General features: G+C 41.8%; 1 protein-coding gene across 1 annotated transcript; it reads right to left on the bottom strand.

The window, feature by feature from the left end:
• Positions 1-16848: 16848 nt before the first annotated feature.
• On the bottom strand, positions 16849-19619 carry NR0B1 (nuclear receptor subfamily 0 group B member 1). Its single transcript, XM_005484373.4, has 2 exons — positions 18832-19619; positions 16849-17245 (listed from the first exon to the last, which is right to left on the bottom strand). The coding sequence occupies exons 1-2, from the start codon at positions 19373-19375 to the stop codon at positions 17001-17003; spliced, it is 789 nt and encodes a 262-aa protein (XP_005484430.1). The 5' UTR covers positions 19376-19619; the 3' UTR covers positions 16849-17000.
• Positions 19620-19920: the final 301 nt, after the last annotated feature.

The raw sequence follows: 19920 nt of genomic DNA, 5'->3' as shown, positions 1-19920 counted from the left end.
CCAATTTTCCCATTACCACACATTTTTAAAAACTAATATTCAGGAAAAAACCTGCATTTTTTTTCCATTTTTGATTTTTAAATTAAAAAATTCGGAAGAAAAGAAAACAATATACCTACATAATGACAAAAGTTACAACACTATAGTCATTATCTTCTTTTATTTAATTTTCAAGGAAATGAATTTTACACAAGTTACAATGCTGAAGGGAAAAGAATATGAGCTTGTAAGAACTTTTATTTTTGTTGTGAACTAATATACCTTAGACATCAGTAAACATTCACATGAAATAGGAGCTGAAGCAGTAGTGCATAAAGTTAATATGCATCAAATGACAAACAGGAGATGATCTGTTGATAGGCTGATCCATAAAGTTTGTATGCATAATTCAAATTATGTTTAGCGATTCATATATCTCAGTTATAGCCCCTTTTTATTGCCAAGTCACAGACTGTATTTGTTCAAGTATTAATATCACTTCTTTTCATGGCAAAGTTTAAACAATTCAGATGTCGAGTATTTGATCTGCCCATGAGTGCTTTAGGGCTGGGAGTAAATAAATGTACCAAAGATTTTACTAAAAACAAAGACAACAGAACAACTTGTCACTGTTAGGTTTTTTTCTTTTTTGGCAATATAACATCAGCATAACTTCAGCTCCTGGAGAGAGGCTTGTACTAAAACTGAGAAGTATTCCAGTTTTCAAGTTGATTACTTGAACATTACTGAGACATAAATGCCTGCAATTTAAGCTGTGAATAACGAGACTACTGCCTATAGAAAAGACTTGAAAAGGGCTGAGATACAGAACGTTTGTACATGGCATAGAAAGAATTTATATTTAGTAATTGAGAAGGAGTCTGACATATTCTGCTGACATATTTGCATTTGATATCCAGATAGGGGCAAATTGTTTTTCTTAATGCAAAAAATCTTGAGCTTTAGTCCTTTCAGCCTGAGATTTATAACGTGGGCACAAAGTGACTCTGGTATTTGAGTCTTCAAGAACAGTCAGCAGCAAAAATGCCACAACAGTGTAACAGTGACAGATATCACAGAATGATATGTTCCCATTATACATCTGAGAACATGGATGGATTCATGAACAAGGGGGGGTGAAGGTAGAAAAGGAAGAAGCATACATCAGATTATTACACAATCATGCAGTTCTCTGCTAGCTGGTGTAAGAAGTGCACTGAAGCTAGAATTCTACAGAATTTAGATTTCACTAACTTTTTTTTGGGTTTTTTTTAGAAATCAACTGGGTAGTTAAACAGAAAAGAGTACAGTCAAATGGACTTTGAAGAGTCAGTATAAAGGTGGTTATTATTGTCTAAGGGTTGATGTGTCCTCTTATCACCACAGATTTTAAACTAAAGAATTTTTCTTACTCTGAGACTTTGAGGAGTCTCTTCCAAGTTGAGAATGCCTGGGAGAGGCAAAATTAAGGTAATACATTGGTTTACTGAAAAGTTATCAACCAGAAGAGAATATCCAATGGACAATACTTTCCAAGTGTGTCCAAATATTTCACCTGCCATTAGTGAAAGAAAAGTCCAATGGCAAAGCTGTATAAAATATGGAAATTCTGTTCCACAGAGAATTTCAATTTTTTCTTTGTTTTTATTGTAAATCAAACACAATTTTTTTTTTGCACAATCTGCAGAGGAGCTCAGTTAGGGGAGGAGAGGAAGAATGCTGTCTGTCAACCAAACCTACGTCTTGCTACTTTATACTGATGCCCATCAAAGCCAAATGTAAAACTAAAAACAAAGTGAGACAAGCAATTTGAAAAAAATGCATCTCATTTCAGTGCCTTTAAGAAGGATATTTGACTATAAAAAAAGGAATAGATTTCCTTTCAAATAAAATTGCTATCAAATGCACACAGTTCCTGAAGCTTTAATATTGATAGAATCACACATTCTCAGAGGGTTTAGCTCTTCTGACTGAGGAGCTGCATCTAAAGAAAGGTAACCACTAGGGCCCACATATTAGGAAAAAAACCAAAAATCTCAATTGAGCCACATGCCTGTGCTGCCTATAGAAATAGAAGATTCATGCAGCTGCATTGCTCAATGGGCCCCGTGGAGACATTGGACTGTGTAGCCCTGAAAAATGCAGTTGATATACATCAGATTTTTGAATATATTCTCCCTCTCTAGAGGCACTGTATGATTTACATAGTGCTCCAAATTAGTCATTAAAAAAAAAAAAAGAAAAAAAATAAAAATGTATTAAGCTTATTTGGAGTTCTTTTTGGACACTTTTAGTCACTTGGAATGAAATCCTAGTTATGCTGATTTTGCAGGAAGGCTTGATGATGATTTTTAAATACTCATGATTTCTTTCACCCCTTAGTGTCTATTTCAGCATTGCAAACTTGAATTTAACTTTCTTAGTCATTTAGATTCTCCCCTACTGACAAGAGGAGAATGATTTAATATTGTGAGGATAAGAGTAGAGATCCCAGAGCGTTACATATTTTTTTCCTTTGATTACGTGCTCTCATTTTCTTGTGATTTTATCCCTTTGTCCTCTTCTATTTGATTTTCTTGCTGAGCATCCATTGTAATAAAGTGCCATGTTCAATGAAGTTGCAGTGAGCAATTTAAATAATAGCAGGTGTAGATGTGTAGGAATTTTGATTGTAATGCACTGCTGTGAAGAGCTCATGCATTTATAGTGCAGTATATTTCTGAAACCATTATGGCAATAAGCCAATCAACTCAAATGTGCCAGGGGCAGTGCTGCAAATGTATAGAGCTGATGGAATTCATTTCAGTCACTTATTCTTGAGGTAGGATTAGAGGAAATTTTGATCAGTTCATGCATCTCCAATTTGGCCTGCAGCTTTGAGCTCTGGCTGCAGCAGAGCTCTCAAGCTGAGCACAGATGGGGCTGGATAGTATCTGGGTGAGAAGCTTTCAAAAAAATCAAAATGCTGCAGTGTGTAGGTGTTGGTAACTCACTATGCAGCATGCTTCCCTCAGGTCTGCTCCTTAAATTCCTGCCTTTCACCATGTTGGAAAATGCCATCTTGTTAGAGGTATTTCCTTTGAAGATAAGAGTTAAGATCAAGTTCCTTATCAGTTGAAAATCCTATTGTATATTCTCCCCCACTAGCCTTGATATTATGTCTAGCTTCCAGCTTTAGCAATTCCATTACATTCTGTCTGCTTTTTCCCATTTCATTTTCAAAAGGAGCAAGGTTAGGACTGCTGTCAATATAAAACAGCTATGACTACATTTTGCAGAGAATTAGCTGAGGCTGTTTGTGTAAGAAGAAAGGGTTTTTTTTTTCTGAGTACTAGTCAAAACCTACTGCAAAAGCTCCCTTTCATACATACCTGTTGAGAAAATTTAGGGCAGTTACTTTGATAATATAATCTCTTCAAGTTATCCCTTATCTTGCAATTCAAGTCAAGGCTTAGTTTTCACACTACACCTTCAGTTGTGCTAGAGGAATTTGGTTAAAAGCTCAAGCACTGCAGCTGGGAACACTTTCAGCATCTTATGCAGGTAAACATAACATGTCTTACAACTTCTGTATTCCATGGAGCACTTGCTCACCCACTGGACACAATGTTGAACAAAAATTTATATTGAATTATCTGGTGCAAAGTAGAAAAGGCCATTTTTTCAGGTGCTTAACAGCATTTCTTACCCATTGGTTTTAACACTACTTTGCAGTCCAGGGTAGGTGTCTCTCAGATCCACTTCTAACACATTTGCCACTTAGGAAACTCTGTTAAGCTCTTCAAACCTGAAGGAGGTTTTTACTGAGCTCTCTCACACCACAACTGTGCGAGGAAGCTGGGGAGTGAGTTTGGTGCTCAGAAGCTGAGCTGAAATACGCTGGGGACAGGGGTGGGCGAAGTGGCACCAGGGCTGTGTGAAATGTCACTCACGCCACGGGCCAAGTTCTGCTCAAGTTGCTTCTCCAGCCTGTAGAAAAGTCAGTGAAGTTGCATGAATATATGAATAGCAACTGAGAGCCTCATCTTAGCCTGAATTTGCTAAGTTGATGACCTTACTTTGTAATTACCCAATGGATCTTTGACTTTTTTCTGCTTTACATTGTTTGCAGTTCAAGTGTGTTGGTCAAGGTATGGTGGAGGAAGTATAGGTGGCACTGCGAAGTTACATGCAGGAACATTACTTTTATAAAGTACTTAGGAATCAAAATGCACCCATTGACACGCCATCATCACATCTCAGTAACTCGCCCCCAAAACTAACAAATGTAGACAAGATGATAACTGATGCAATTTTGGTGAAAATATCTGTGATCTACCAAAATTTAATCAAGAGATGTTATCATCCTGAACTTCTTCAAAGAAATACAGAAAAAATTATTTTCTGTAGTGGTGGAAGTGCATTTTGAAAGATGGGAGATAAAGCAGCCTAACATGCAAATAATATCTGTAGTAGAATGGCCCTAGCTATCATATATTACTAAAAAAATAACACATGGGATATCTCAGAAGGCAGAAGCTTAAGATCTATTTTATTCTCTTACAGCTGAGAGATTTTCTCAGCCTTACTGAATTTTTGGTCCTTGTAGTTACAAGACAAAGTGAGCATGTTAGGTTATCTGAGAAAAGCTCACCTGCACACCCATGAAAGGGCCCAGAGAGACAATGGAGCAGACACACCCCAAATACCACCCTGTCCAGGCAGTTCCCAGCCCACCCCTGCAGCCATAAATCCAGAGGAGCACAGAGGGACAGCATCAGGCAAGGGGGAAATCCCAATTCAAGACTCAAGAGGGAAGGGAATCTTGTCTGGGCCCTTCCAGGGCTGTCCCAGCACTTAGTGCCAGTGTCCAGGTGTGAAAACTGTCATCATGAGCCACTGGGGACAACTGCCTGAGCCATCTTTGGGACAAAGGATGGCCCCTGTTTAGGGGTGGTACACATCACCGGATGCAGGGGAAGAACGTTTTAGGATTGCACAGGATTTCAGTGGGATTCTTAAGGGAGGACTCAAAGATGAGAAAAAGGAAAGGATTTGGGGACTTTGAGGGGGAAGAAGGGAGCAAAAAGGTCCATTAACCCATAAGCAAGGCCTTGTCAGTGCAGTTGTTTGTCCCTGTGCTGATCATTACAGTCTGCCTCTCTGCTTATTAAAGTCCACCTCCAAGTGCTTTCCAGCATGGGACTGTTCATGCTCTGTGTGTGTTCCTGCCTGCTGTGAATCTGCCAGCAGCTGGAGTGGGGCTGCATCCCTGGGAGCCCCATGTGCAGGTGCCCTCAGTGAGACTGAGAAAATCTCCCAGCTGTAAGAGCAGCCCTGCTGCTGGCTGGATCCACCCAGTGCATGGATCCCTCATGCTCCTGACTCCCATGGATGGTCTGCAGTCCTGCCCAGCCAGACAGGGAGCAGGACAGGGCTGGGGGTGCTGCCTGTGCTTTGGGAATGCCCTGGGTTCTGTCACTGACCTGCCCTGCCGAATATCTCTACATCTGTGCCTGCTGGCAATAATTTTTCAGCTTGTTATCAGTTGGATTTGGGGACATGGAGTGGCAGCAGCCCTGTCTTCCTCAAGCTGTCAGGTCCAGCATGATACACTTTATATATTTGGAATTTCCAATTCCAAATACCTCCAAGAGAATGACCAGCAGTTTTAACAAGTCTAAGCAGGTCTGCTGCTTAACTTACTTTGACAGGACAGATTTATCCCACTTGTCAGAAGAAATGTCTGCCCTGAGAGCCCACTGGTCACCATGATTGCCATGAGATTCTCACTTGGTGCTGGCAGCCTCAGTGTGCAGATTTAAAAATCCCTGTTAAACTATTCAAACACATGAATACATCTCAATGTATCCTGTCACTTAAATGTGTTAGATCATGAAATGTCAGGCAGCTGAGTTACAAATGGAAGAAGGTTCTTCAAGTTACCAAGTACCAGTTTCAAAACTCTATGTCTAGAAGTGGTATTTCTTCAAAGTTAATAACCAGGCACATTATTGTGGACTTGCTTAGATACACAAAATTTAAGTGAATGCACGTGCCTGTGATAGTACTGGAAAGTGTTCAGCAAGAATCATACTAATATTCTTATTCAAAATATTTTTAGGGAGAAAATTATTAAAATTAAGAAAAAATAATCAATAGAGATTTTTAAAAAATTAGATTTTAAGGAAAACCAGAGGATGTCACAGAATAAAATAGATACAAATAGATCGAAGATAAAAATACTGACTTTCATGAAGGAGCACTGTAAGTTACAGATGATTTATATTCATTGTGCAGATTACTGAATAAAAAAACCCCATAGATGTTTAAAAACCTTAATTGGCTATTCCAGTCTCGAGAGAGAGAGAAAATAAGTCTGTTATTGAAAAGTACATGAGCAAGAAAGAAAGCTTTTGATAATGTCAGCATGGATCCCAATCATTCTTCTACAGGCTTAAGGTGAATATTGATTAGTGTAATTTCCTTGCCTTTTGGACTGTGCTTTTTCTCACATTTCTCTAAGGAAGTTTCAAAACAGTCTTCAGTTTATTTTTTTTCCTTCTCATTTCTTAGTATGCATATGAACAGCATCTGCTTTCTTCCCAGCAATAGCAATGATAGGTTTCTGCTGCCTCAGTTCTAACCAGTTTAATGTGCTGGAAGCACAGTGTTGCACGATAACAGCAATTCTGCAGAGCAAAATGTTGATGGAAATGGCAGGCTGCTGTTAGAGGCAATGATGGGGTTATGGGAAGCCCAGATTTCCTGTGAAAGGAGCCACTGAGGGTCTCTGGGAAAATATGGAGCAGCAACATCTGTGTTTCACTAAGCTTTCATGAGGGAAAATGTTCTGGATGTATTTTATTGCAGGTTTTTGATGAAACTGAGATGGCACCACTGAATACATCCAAGATTAGAAATGTTAACATTTCCTTCACCACACTTGGGAGCTGCTTTTGACAGAGTATGGCACAGCAGACACAGGAGACCTGCTGTGCAGCAGATTTTGCCAGGCTCTATAGCAGCCATCATATGCTCCTTTAATCTTTCTGCCTTCTTTTTATTTTATTTCATTTTTCCTCTTCTCCAGCAAAATTCCTGATGTAGGAAAGCCTCTGTTGTTTGTGAAGTAAAAGGTCTGCAGAAATTATAGTGTTTCACTTTTGATGTAAATCATTGTTCTTGTTGCAAACATAATTAGCTGTTTTCCTTTCATATTCTCTGCATACTAATTCCAGAGGAACTGCTATGTTACACATGCACTTGGTTCCTTTTCCTTTTTTTGTTTAAGACAATTTAAATAAGTAAATTAAAATCTACTATAAAGTGCTGCCTATTTGTGTCAAGAAAACAAAATAATGGTCATTGAGACAATGACATATGCTGATGGTACAATGAACTGCATTTCATAGATTCAGGGCAGTTAGGCACTGAAAATTATCCATCCACCAAGCTCATCCACCCACACTGACAGTTTAAGAACAGTCCCACTAGGGAATTTCTAAGTGTTTTGAACAGTCTTATTTTTAAATTTCACAAGTGTCAAGACCACCTTGAATAAAGAAAGTCCATATAACAGCAAATACAACAGCCATGAGGTTAGAAAAGTATAAATGCAATCTGTGCAGAATGTTTAGAACTGAAGCTGGAAAAATATGTTTTAACTGTGATTATTGACTGTCAGAAAGTGCTAGAGTGATATAAAAGAAGTACTTATAAAAATGTTTAGGAAGAGTTCATTGTGATGCTTAAAAATTGATGATAAGAGAGTGTAAATGGATCATAGAGGAGTACAATCCTTAATTTGTATTTTTTTTCTATTCCAGTAGAAAATCTGTGAGTTGCAGTTCAGGAAAGATGCTGACCAAATGGGTGTGTAGAGGAGGTTCCAGGGAACATGAGTGATTGAAAGAATCCTGGTAAAAAGCTTTCCATAAAATGTAAGTTTAACAGCCTTCAACTATGCAAGGGTCTTCTGCCACAAAATTTGTCCACATGGCTGGTGAATAAGTTAAGAAAAAGGGATATTGATTATGCTGCAATATAGAAGGCCCAGCTCAGATGCCTGGAAAACTTCAGAATTTTAAGGGTAGCAACACAAAAATAGACTGAATGGAAGTACCATAGAGTCCCCATCACTAAAATGTTTAAAGACATTAGACAAGCTCTTGCCATGTATGACATGGTGTACAATTCATCCTGTCAGGACAGCAGGATGGATTAGATGACACCATGAAATCCCTCCCAGCCATATGACTATGGAGAAGAACAGAGTATATATCCACTGTAATTTATAGCCTGTTTCAGCTTTACTGCTTCTCTTCATATTTTTTTCTTGTCACCTTTACTGTTCTGTAATAAAATAACTGATAGAAAAAGGGGTTATTTGCTGAATTACTTCTATGGTTTGCATTAAGGAAACATTGAGACCATAGCAACTCCAAGAATACTGGACTCTTCAGGAGCCAGGTAAAACTAAATAAGCCATGCCTCCTTCATGGTATCAGTAGTTGCTTTACACTTACAAGGGCTGTCTGTTTGTCCCATAAACAAGGTAGAAAATACTTTTAAAGTTTTGTCCCAACATGTAAGACAGTGACAAGGAGGGAAAAGCATGGATAACAGAAATATGAATTGCTCAGTGCTGAGAAAAGGAGTGGTATACAACTTCCCCAATGCATCTGGAGAAAGCATAGAAAGCTGCCAAGTGTGGGGTTGTCCAGAGCAACAACCTAACTGGAAGGATCCACGACTTCCTTTCAGCCCATATATCTGATGCACTTCCCACATTTCTTTTAATACCAATTTACTTTGTATATTAAATGATTCCTAATTTGACTGGGATAACATTATTTCTTAAAATACTTTTTAAGACATTATTTAGGAAAAAAAAGCCCCGATGCTAAAATAAAAGCTAAGCAGCAGTGCTTTGATAAGGGCACATAAAAACAAAAGCACTACAAGGGAGGAATGCAGAGAAGAAGAGAGCTGAGAGAGGAAACTGAAGGCATCACACTGGTTTTACCCCAGAGCAGGGCTGGGCTGTAGCTTGGGTGTGCCTCTGGTTACAGGAAGGCACACTTCTAATTGAGCTGGAATCTTCTGAGCAGGATTTCCAGACATAACAAGTTCCAGCTGATGGCCATTAAGAGTCTTAGAGTTCAGCTGTATGATGTACTCACCTTTATTCAAAGTGCTAACTAGGCTGTGATAATTTGACCACAGCAAATGACAGTGGAAGTTTTCTGTTCACAACTCAAAATCTCAGAAGTTATAGGAAGGACCTGTTGAAAATCAGTTTAAAGGCGGTAACTTCTTGAGTTTTGGGACCTCTTTATCAGAACCCATTCAAGCATCATTCTTACCTCCCTCAATTTCTGCACAGATTAGTGTGTCTGGAAATCGGCTAGAAATAGCTTATAAATTACAGGTCATAAATGATCTCAATCATTTGATCTTGTTTAGGAACAGCTGAAATTCTCTGCTCAGATGACCTCTGATCCCACTGCAAAAGGATTTGTTCTCTTTACCTTGTTTGAGGGTCAGCTGATGGAGAAGCAGGACTTCCACCTAATTATTCTAGAGTTAGAAATGCAGCACTGCTCCTCAGCTTTGTGGAAAATCTTAAAGATCTCCTCCAGCTCTTGCTCTTGGGGTCACCAAAGTGTACTTAACAAGAACCAATATACTGAATGGCTGCTGCTGGCTAAGTTGCAGCATTTGAAGACAGAGTCCCATCTATTCCTATATCTCCTGATCTGGTAAACAGAGTATGAGAAAAGGAAAAAAACTTAAAAATTAAAGCCCCTTTAATAAGAACAATAAAACCCCTTAGTTCCAGTACTGATTTTTTTTTGTCATTTGATCAGTCAACCCTATTTGCTCATTCCAGTTTCAAAGAGACAAAATAAACTGGATTGTCTCTTTCTTTGAAATACAGATTCATTTACTTCAGCTAGTTCTTACTTAGAGATGGCAGATAGTTGTGTACTTAAAATTTGGAACTGCAGACCTGCTCCTAGGGTAAATGTAGTTACATGTACAAAAGTGTTTATTCTAAACACTTTTTCTCTACATTTGGAGGCTTTACTGACTTTTTTGTTATTTCTATTAACTCAGCCCCACTAGAAGAACAGAATATGAATTGTCCTGCTACATTTTGCTATGTGTGTGTGTGTATGGGTATGTGCATATGTGAGAAGTTTCATTATGGTCTCAGCTGAGAGAAGATGGCTGATGGTTTACCAAAAGTTTCACTTTGCCAAATTATAAAGAGTCTAAAGTTTACTTTACCAAAGTGTAGTGATTGACAGTTCGGTGTATTACTTGAATCAAGCCTTATTCTGCAAAGTACAAATCCATGATGCCACCCCACAGTAGGGATGGTGGGATCAAAAGGAACCTGGAGATCTTTGTGTCTCTCCATCCTCTCTACCACAGCTCAGATGCCCCAACAAGACTGGATGTTAAATTTTCAGACAGCTCAGTTTCAGGAAGGTGAAATTCATCCCATGTGACCAAACAGTGAGTGCTTCTATACAATTAAAGAACAGGTTCTTTTTTTCTGAACCTGGACTGAATATAATTTCCCTTACACAAAAAAGTAAATAACCTAACTACACACAGAAGAAAAAGGGTCTGTGTATCACATATGTTTGCATAACACTTGTGTGGTTATTTACTGCATCTAGGCATGTTGTGAATATGTAAATGAAGCTGGACCAATTTCATACCGACACAAGCAGTGAAATGACTACCCATTCCTACCAACAATGTGATCTATATCAACAATGTGAATGATTTGTGGATTTGCATAGAGCTAATAAGTTATAGCCCTGTGACCTCACAGAGCTTGTAGATTTAGGAATATTTTTTTGAAAGTTCCTCTGGCAGTCTCTGTTTGTCTCAGCTACTGAATTTTACTCATGCACTTTCAGATTTAAAATACTAACACTTCCACAATCTAAAATAATTAGAAGTCCTAATACAATACATGTGTTCAAATCTCAAGCTGCATCTCAAAATTTCTTTTTTTATTTTTTATATAATATTTGCTTGCACTGTTCAGGACTTTTTTTCAGTGAATTAAAAACTGATAAATTGCAATGCCCAGAAGGTCCACTAGAGGAATAAATTCTAACTGAAAAGAGATGAAAGTGACTGACTACCATAATTTCAAGCCAGTATTTGAGGCCAGTTCAAACCAAGAAAATTTAAGTTGCAGAATCCCACTTTTGGTAGGAGAGTTACTACTCATTAGGCATTAACAATGTTCACAGTCTCCCCACAACAGCAAAATGCTGCAAAGTTTAAAGCAAACTATTAGAAAGGTTACCAAAACAAAGGTTACATTTTAAACTTGGAAAAGTGAGATTATAAATAAATGCTATGCTTTTCCTTATCTAAAAGAAGCACTCATACAACTGAAAATGCAACTTGGTTTTTAAATTATCCTTTCTCAGATCTCTTCAGAGAGAAGGACATGGCAAGGCTGCTCTGGTGCTTTGTGATTAGAAGCCAGTCTGGGCTGCTGGAGGGGCAGGCCTGGCCAGGAGCAATGGGAATCTGTGCTGAGCTGGGTGGGAATGGCTCTTTGCACAGCACTGCCTCTGCCTGAGACACACTGTGGGGACTGCAGGGTTAAATTGCTTGGGACACTGCTCTTAATTAAAGTGTCTCTAACACCCTGCAGAGCTGAAAAAATGGTGCCTGAAAGGACAGGGGTAGAGAGCAAGCAGAGAAAATACTAAAATATCCTCAGAAGCCATGTCAATCTGAAAAGCTGTTGGAATCTCTAGCTGGTCAGAGTGACCCCAAGAAAAGTTAGAAAGTCTCTTTTCCCAGCCCAGCACTTGAAGAAGGAGTCAGGGCTCTTAATTTCTGGGTTTCAAGGTTGTTTATTGTTCCTTATCTATAAAAAATTTTCTCCTGCCCTGCCAAGGTCCACTCAACAAGACAGTCTGAGGCACTCTGGCCACCCCTGGGGCAGTGTTATATCTTTATACTAAAAACTATGTGTACAATGTTTACAATCACTTTCCAATACCTATCACCTATGTTAGACACTGAGCTTCTACTCTAAACCAATCTAAAAGTGCCAACATACAGCAGAAGATGGAGGCCAAGAAGAAGAAGGAGAAAGACAGGACATGCCCAGATCCCTCCATCTTGCCCTCTTGAATCCCCATTCTAGAAGCCCCAAAATCTACTTTTTCACCCCGTGATAAATTCACTAGCATTCTACTTAATTTGTCATGGCTTGCAGATCTCCATCTAAGGTTGGTAATTTGCTCCACGGGTCATAATCAAACTCATGGGCATTTTGGGCTCTTTGCCAGGGTCTCTGAGCCCCCTGGCAGGGGTCTTGACTAGGGATGTTCTGGGTTCCTACAAAAAGCAGTCTTTACTGGTACATTTAGGAACATGACAAGAAATTCTGTGCTGCATGTGACAGTGCAGAGCTCCCAGCACATTTCAGAGCTCCCAGCACAGCACTGCTCAGCACCAGGCAGGGCTGGAAGCTTTTATCTCCTCAGGAGTCCCAGGCAACTGACAAACACCTCTCACACACTGCCTGAGGCTGTGGGAGGGTCTTGACCTGCCCCTCTTTCTCTAGTAAAGGCTGCATTACCAAGAAGCATCCTTGAATGGCCACTTTGCTTCCCACCCTGCCTCCCTGAGGCCTCCAGTGTTTTGTCCTATTCCTGCTGCCCAGGATAACCAGAAAGATCACCCCTTGTGCCACAGCAGTGGCCATGGCCATCTGAGACTATCTGAACCAGAGTTCACCCACCCTGCACAGGACAGAAAGGGATCTAGCTCAGTGCTTCTCCTACCCAGCAGAAAAACCTGCTGTAGAGCTCCCAGGGCCAAAGATCTGAGGAGTTTTGCTTAATTCTGCAAGCACTGCTCGCTGTCAAAGGGTGAGGAGCTCATTCTTCACCCCTGCGCAGCTGCCATCAGGGGCCCTTCTGCAGCAGCAGCAGTGGAGAGACAGGGAGTGAGCAGGGAGAGACAGGGAGAGAACAGGGAAAGAGCAGGGAGAGAACAGGGACAGAACAGGGAGAGAACAGGGATAGAACAGGGAGAGAGCAGGGAGAGAACAGGGAGAGAACAGGGAGAGAACAGGGATAGAACAGGGAGAGAGCAGGGAGAGAACAGGGACAGAACAGGGAGAGAACAGGGATAGAACAGGGACAGAACAGGGAGAGAACAGGGAGAGAACAGGGATAGAACAGGGAGAGAGCAGGGAGAGAACAGAGAGAGAACAGAGGCAAAACAGGGAGAGAGCAGGGACAGAACAGGCCACCTGTTCCAGTAGGTCAGGGGGGATGCCTTTGTCATCTCCAGTGTCAGCTTCTGGGGTGGGCTCTTCCCTGCTCTGCAAATCTTCTGGACTTGACAGATGAACCGTCCCACAGTGACCTTTTTGCCCAGCCTCTGCCTTGCTCTGTGAGTTACAATCTCCCTCCAGCTCCTCCTACTCAGCTCCTAGCACATTGTCCCCACACTGAAATCAGACCCTTCCCCACTGCATTCCAGAACCACACCAACTCTTTATTCTTGCACAGTTCTCCCAAGTCTTCAGCTTGGTTCCTCCTACAAATATCTTTTTAATGTCTTGCTTTGTCATTCCTCTTACTCTGGCCTACAAAGACACTTTTTTTGCCAGTTCTCTGCAAAAACCTTGACAAAATTATTTTCCCATTCAGATTTCCTGCTTACCATTCCCAGGTGCTTCCATTAGAATAGACAACAGCTGAATAACTAACAGTATTGCTGCTCCAAGAGAAATATGATAGAGTACAGTTCAAGGTGGATTTGCAGTGCACATTTTTCATGACAACTTCGGAAAATTGAACAGAATATAGAATTTGTTGAGACATCAAACCTAGAGATGTAGGCAGGTACCCCTGAGTCATGAAAACTACAGTGTTTAGTGGCACAATAGACCCAAGATGTCTCAAGGTGACTGTTCAGCTGAAAATACTGGCCTATGACCAAGGCTCAGCTATTAAAATTCATTGTTAGGACTTGTTACTGCCAACAAGTCTCTTCTGCCACTTAGCAGAGAAGTCTGAACATGAGTGTGAGTATTAATGAATTCCATGTGGCAATGAAGTTGTTCCAGTCTGAGGCTGTTGGAGTTCTCTTTAGTCCTTACCCAAGATGCACCATCTGCCACTGTGAGAGTCTGTCTGTATTTTCCCTCATCTGCCTCATGATCGTCATTGGGGGACCACTGAAGAGAAGACCCCCCCTGTCTAGAATCTCTGGCTCTGAAGGAAAAAGTCACACGCCAAAGGCCCTGAGACCTGAAAGCACAGTGTTTTTTGTTTTCACAGGTGTGTTTGCTGTATGCTAAGAAGGGGGCACCGTGCCAAGTTAGCAACAATAGCAGCTCTGGAAGCTGTCCCACCTCTCGGCCTGGCTGGACTTCTCCTGAGTTTCGGGTGGTCTCCCACAGAAGACCCTCACCTGTTTTACAACCACCGTGACAGACAGACTGAGATGTAAGAAGCCTCTCCACCAAGGACTGAGACATGAAACCCCTAAAATGCCCCTCTGCTCCTTCCAAGGACTGGGACTGAAACCCCCAGCCCGGGGGAGGTGTGTGGGGGAGGCAAGCTGGCCGAAGTGAGATGTTTGCTTGCAGGTTGTGACCACTGGAGCAAGAAAACAATGGCTCTTGCCTGCTGCCTAGCTTGGACTCTGTGTATCCCCCTTTCTATCCTTTGTTTCAGCTGCAAAATATATTCTCCCTTCCCCCAACAAAAAAGAGTATAATTGGGGTGCAAATGAACTATGTCTTTGAGATCTCCCCAGCGTAGCAGGCAGACCCTCGACTGGACAGGACTAAAGGACTTCGTCTCTGCGTTGGTAGCTATATCCCCTCCCTCTCTCTCTCCCCCTCTCTCTTTCTCTCTCTTTTTCTTTCCCTTAATCCCTCTATTGCATGTTTGCTGTGGTTATTTCAATAAAATTGCATTTGTTTTGATTATCACTGCAAACCCCCTTGTACCTTGTTGGTTTTTGCACCCTGAGGTCACTCCTACGAACCATAAGGTCATCTGTTCACTAAAACGGATCCTGACAGCCACCAACCACTATTTAAATGTTTTAGCATCATGCTTTCTGCTTTTGTGGAAAGAGCTTTCTTTGTCAGACATCCTTGAAAGCTAACCATTGTAAGCTCATATGCTGCCTACAAAGAGGGAAACATATTTACATATTTATGTTACAGAGATACCAGGTAAGTTCAAAAGCTGTTGTAAACTCAGAACATTTACACGTGCACAATAAATATTATCCACATGTAGATGTTTGTTATAGGTGTGCTTATACATGTGTGTACATATAAAAGGATCAACCTAATAAAAAATCTAAGCCTGCTCTATTATGGTCTGAACTGATCTGAAGTCTGGACTGGTAGCAAAGATCACTTTACTTAGTTTTTATTCTTCTTTTGAATTTTTGGGAAGTTCCTCAAGTGTACACAGAGCTATGTGAGTACCAGAACACTGCTCATTTATGAACCACCATTGTTTTTTGGGATGGGGGTTGTGTTTCTTGCTCGGTTATTTTTCCTCAGTGACAGCGCCAAAGCCCATTAGGAGATCCTAAGTGCCATGGCAATACAAATCTCAGTGATATTTATGAATGAACTTGTACACCCACTTGTCTGGCTATTTCTCAAACAATTTCTGTATTCCATTATTTTTATCTGTGTAGGTACAAGCCAACAGGAGTGCTCCTGCTCCTTACCTCAGCAGGAGCTGTGATTGTCCTTTGCGCAAGGTGGCAGCAAAAGAAAGCTCTTCCAGCTCCTTCCTCTCTCCCTGCACTCCTCCTGCTAAGGAGAGCAACTCCTTCAACTTTATTAATTGTGTTTTAAAAACCAACTGTTGCTAGTGGGTACTATATGTCTGAACAATACATGGAGTTACTGATACCTTTAACTTTAGGAACACTGTCACACTTAACTCTCCATTTCTTTACCAATATTCCCCTGGGGAAAAGCTAGAAAATGGAATGCAAAGAAAGGAAAACTATAAGACAAATCCCCCTTAAATCACTGACTTTCCCTTTCTAATTTTATTTTTACCACAGGGTATTTTTCCAATGAAAACACAATGACTTTGGGAGAAAAGATTGAGTCCAATAAAATGAAATAAAATAAAATGAAATAAAATAAAATAAAATAAAATAAAATAAAATAAAATAAAATGTTAAGCTCTATGCTTAATTAAGGCATTGTCACATGTCAAATTGTGACAAATTAGGATGAAAGGACCTGTGGAACGCCAAGTTTCAGCATAATAATTTGGTTTGTCAATAGGAATAAACAGTCTGGAGAACCTGACTACTGAAGTACCAGTTAGCACTTATCTAGATTTAATAAAAGTGCGGAGTCCACCCTGCTAGTTCTCCTGACCCTAATTAATATTTGCTGTTTGGATAGGTTTTGAGGGGGTTTTTATTTGCTTGTTGTTTTGGGGAGAAGATTTATTTAATTGAATGGAATGTTTTACTGCAAATATTAGAGTTGATGAAGCTACTTTAAGGTTCATTAAGCCTCAAAATACTCCTAACACATATTTCCCATATGGAAGAAAACCTTGGGTGAATATTTAATAACCTTCACAGATTTGGCTCTGTTAAAGTCAATAGAAGTAATAAGAATAGCAGCAAGACTGTGCTTATTTTGGAAAAGCAGCAATTACTCACCTTGAAAGTACAAATATAGTAAATATGTTTTTTATTCTAGGGCATGGTAAAAGAATAGCCAGTCAGCTTTAGATATGAATATTCTCTACAACCTTAGAGCTTGTTTTGATGACGATAACCTTATTCCAAAACCATTGTGTTTAATAAAAATTACTTCCAGAACTTGAAGAATATTTTATTATGGAATACAAAAATACTATCTATGTAAAAACAATAAGTTAGTTTATTTACAATACTTTACACTATCCTGCTCTGGGGCTTCCTTTGCACTGGACTTCTTGTCATTATTTTACACACCTTTATAATTTTAATTATAATTTTGCACAAAGCATTTCCAAAAGCATGTCATCCATGTTCACTGCTCCAATGATGGGCCTGAAGAATAATTCAGCAACCACATTAGCATTAATAGATCTCAACAAGGAGAGAACAACATTGAGCTTGGCAAATCTGGCTTCATCACCTCTGTGAATGAGTCTGACGTGTTCATTTAGAGCTTGCTGTGCTTCCCGCTGCAATCCTTCAATGTACTGTGTACACTGCAGTCCAGGTAGATCTGAAAAGAAAAATAAATTAATTTTTTTACATAATTTTTGTTTATAAAACAACATTATTCTTACAGAACAACTCCTAACAGCTCACAGACTGTAATTATCGCTCAAGGAAAGAAGAAACTTAAATTGCTAGAGGGCTTCTTGTATGCAAAGCCAACATGCCAAATTTTATTGGGAAGGTCAAATTCTTATCATAGTGATGTTCTGGATATTTAATACTCTTTTTCACAAACGTAAAACATGTTATTTGTCAACATTCACTTAGGTGTTAAACAAATTAGTTGATAAAAACTTTGATTGAAGAATGGCCTCCAAAACACTATTACAGAGGGGAAGACAACAAAAATAACTTCTTTAGTTTTTCACTTCTACAAAAATGCGCTGTTTACACTTAAGGCTTCTTTTGACTTCTGCTTCTACTCCAGTTTATCAGTGGCAAGAAGTATTGACTCCAACATGAGACAGGAAGTTTCCCAATGAACCACAGTAAGGATACTGAAAGATGCAAGGTGTAGAATTAAGGCTATATGTGACCATAGAATCATTTTGGGTGGAAAAACCTCCAGGATCACTGAGTCCAACCATTAACCTAACATTGCCAGGTCCACCACTAAACCATGATCCTGAGCAACATATCTACACATTTTTGAACATTTTCAGGGATGGTGATTCAATCACTTCCCTGGACAGCCTGTTCCAGTGCTTGACCATCCTTTCAGAGAAGAAATTTTTCCTTCCAGAACAATGCCTCTGTCTTTTTGGATTAGACCAGCTTCCAGATTTGACTTGTGTAACATAAGCTTCACCTTAACTATTGTAACTTTTCTCTCTTATCTGTATAGAAAGCAAAGCTACAAAAGCAGGATGATAAATGTAAAGTACCACCACAGGAACCTAACCACCAATAACTAACAGCTTGGCAGCGGGAGCGCCAGCAGAGCCCTGTCCCGTTTCACAGGATACTGCCGTGCTTGGGAAGTGCCACATCCAGCCTGCCCTATCCTGACTGCCTTCCAGGTCAGTCACCGACGCGATAATAAGTGACTTGGCAGAGCTGCATCTATGGGATTCTCCAAAAAGATAGATGACAAAAAAAACCCTAAAAAACAACAACAACAAAAAAAAAATACCCCCATCATAAGTGCTATACCCAAAGCCAGAGCAGCACTTTGTCGCTGGAAGCCCCGAGCTTTCCCTGCCCTGCGGAGCGCGCAGATCTCCGGGCACGGCACGGCCCGAGCCGCTCCCCTCGGGCCGGGCAGGAGAGACCCCGCAGCTCCAGGGAAAGGAGCAAGGAGCCTCTGCTGTCTCCCAGCCTTCTCTAACCGACTGCTAGGCTCCTGGAATCTGCTTTGTTCGTGGAAAGCATCTCTGGAAAGGGCCATCCCTCCGGACCCCAGACCGAGCTGCAGCCGGACTCCGTCCCTGCCTGCGGCCGGGGTCTTGAGGAAGGGGCAGAAGGTGAAACCTTGCTCCGCGTCCCTCTCCTCCAGCACCTTTCCCACCCCGCGGAAAGCCCCGGCCCTGCCCCACTTCCCGGGGGATGCAGGCGGGCAGAGAGACCCCGCTGCCCCGCCCGGCCACTCACCAGGGTTGAAGAGCACCGTCCCCTTGAGGTAAGCGTACTCTTTGGTGCTGATGTCCAGGCTCCAGCACTTGGCCAGGAAGCCCTTGATAGCCTGGATGTCTCCGGCCGAGGGCGGGTGCGGGCCGTGGTGCGGCCGGCCCGGTGCCGATGCCGGCGGGCGCTCGCCGTGCTGCCGGGCGGTGAGGATGCGCTGCAGCATGCTGGGCTCCGCGCTCTCCACCGTCTCCAGGTGCACCCGCTCCTGCGCCAGCCCCAGCAGCAGCAGGGGTGCCCAGCAGCTGCGCACCAGCAGCAGCTGCTCCTCCAGCGGCAGCTCCTGGAAGCAGGGCACGTTCTGCACGAAGCGCAGCGTCTTCACCAGCACGGCCGAGGCCGCCTTGCAAGCCACCTGCGGGCTCCGCAGGGCCACCCTGCGCCGCGACCCGCACGGGCAGCCCCGGGGCGCCGGCCCGGCCGCCGGCACCGCCCGCTCCTCCTGGCTGCGGAGGATGCTGTAGAGGATGCTGCTGTGCCGCCGGCCCTCCGAGCAGCAGCGGCACGCCATGGCCCCGTGGGAGCGGAGTCCGGCCGGGGCCGGCCTCCCGGTGCCCCCTGTAGATGCGCTCCGCTCGCCTTTGCCAGGCGCCGAAACTTATTTATAGCGGCGGGGGTGTGTGCGTGTGTGTGTCTGTGCGAGTGTCTGGGTGTGTCTGTGCGTGCAGCCGCAGGCGCTGTGCCGGCCGCTCAAAGGGGCAGACACTCTTTACTGGCTGGGAAAGAGGCGGCGGGGGGGAGGAGGGGAGATGGAAAACATAACCAAACCCTGCTCCTCCTTCCCTACGATACCCAGAGGGAGCCGCCTCAGCCCGCAGGCTGCGGCACGATCTGGTGTGAAAAATGCATGTATTCTATGATTGGTTTTTCGCAAAAATTAAAATGAATATTATATGTGTTGTGTTAGAAAGTAATGCTGTATTAATTCTTTTAAGTAGTGTGTTAAAGATGGTTTTAGGTTATAAAAAATATTAAAATAGAAACTATGCTATGTTGGGATACTTTTTTTAAAGAAAGGACTTGCAGTGAGATAGCAGCCACAGGACACCTGAATCT

Source organism: Zonotrichia albicollis, chromosome 2 (genome assembly GCF_047830755.1).
Source record: "Zonotrichia albicollis isolate bZonAlb1 chromosome 2, bZonAlb1.hap1, whole genome shotgun sequence".
In the NCBI taxonomy this organism is placed as follows: domain Eukaryota; kingdom Metazoa; phylum Chordata; class Aves; order Passeriformes; family Passerellidae; genus Zonotrichia; species Zonotrichia albicollis.
Note: the sequence above shows the minus strand (reverse complement) of the source record. Positions and strands in the feature narration are given on the sequence as shown.

Excerpts from the sequence above, each read along its gene's own strand:
- NR0B1 (XM_005484373.4), bottom strand. The coding sequence starts at position 19,375 with ATGGCGTGCCGCTGCTGCTCGGAGGGCCGGCGGCACAGCAGCATCCTC. Across the intron at positions 17,246-18,831 it reads GACGGTGCTCTTCAACCCTG|ATCTACCTGGACTGCAGTGT; the intron begins GTGAGTGGCCGG and ends TTTTCTTTTCAG.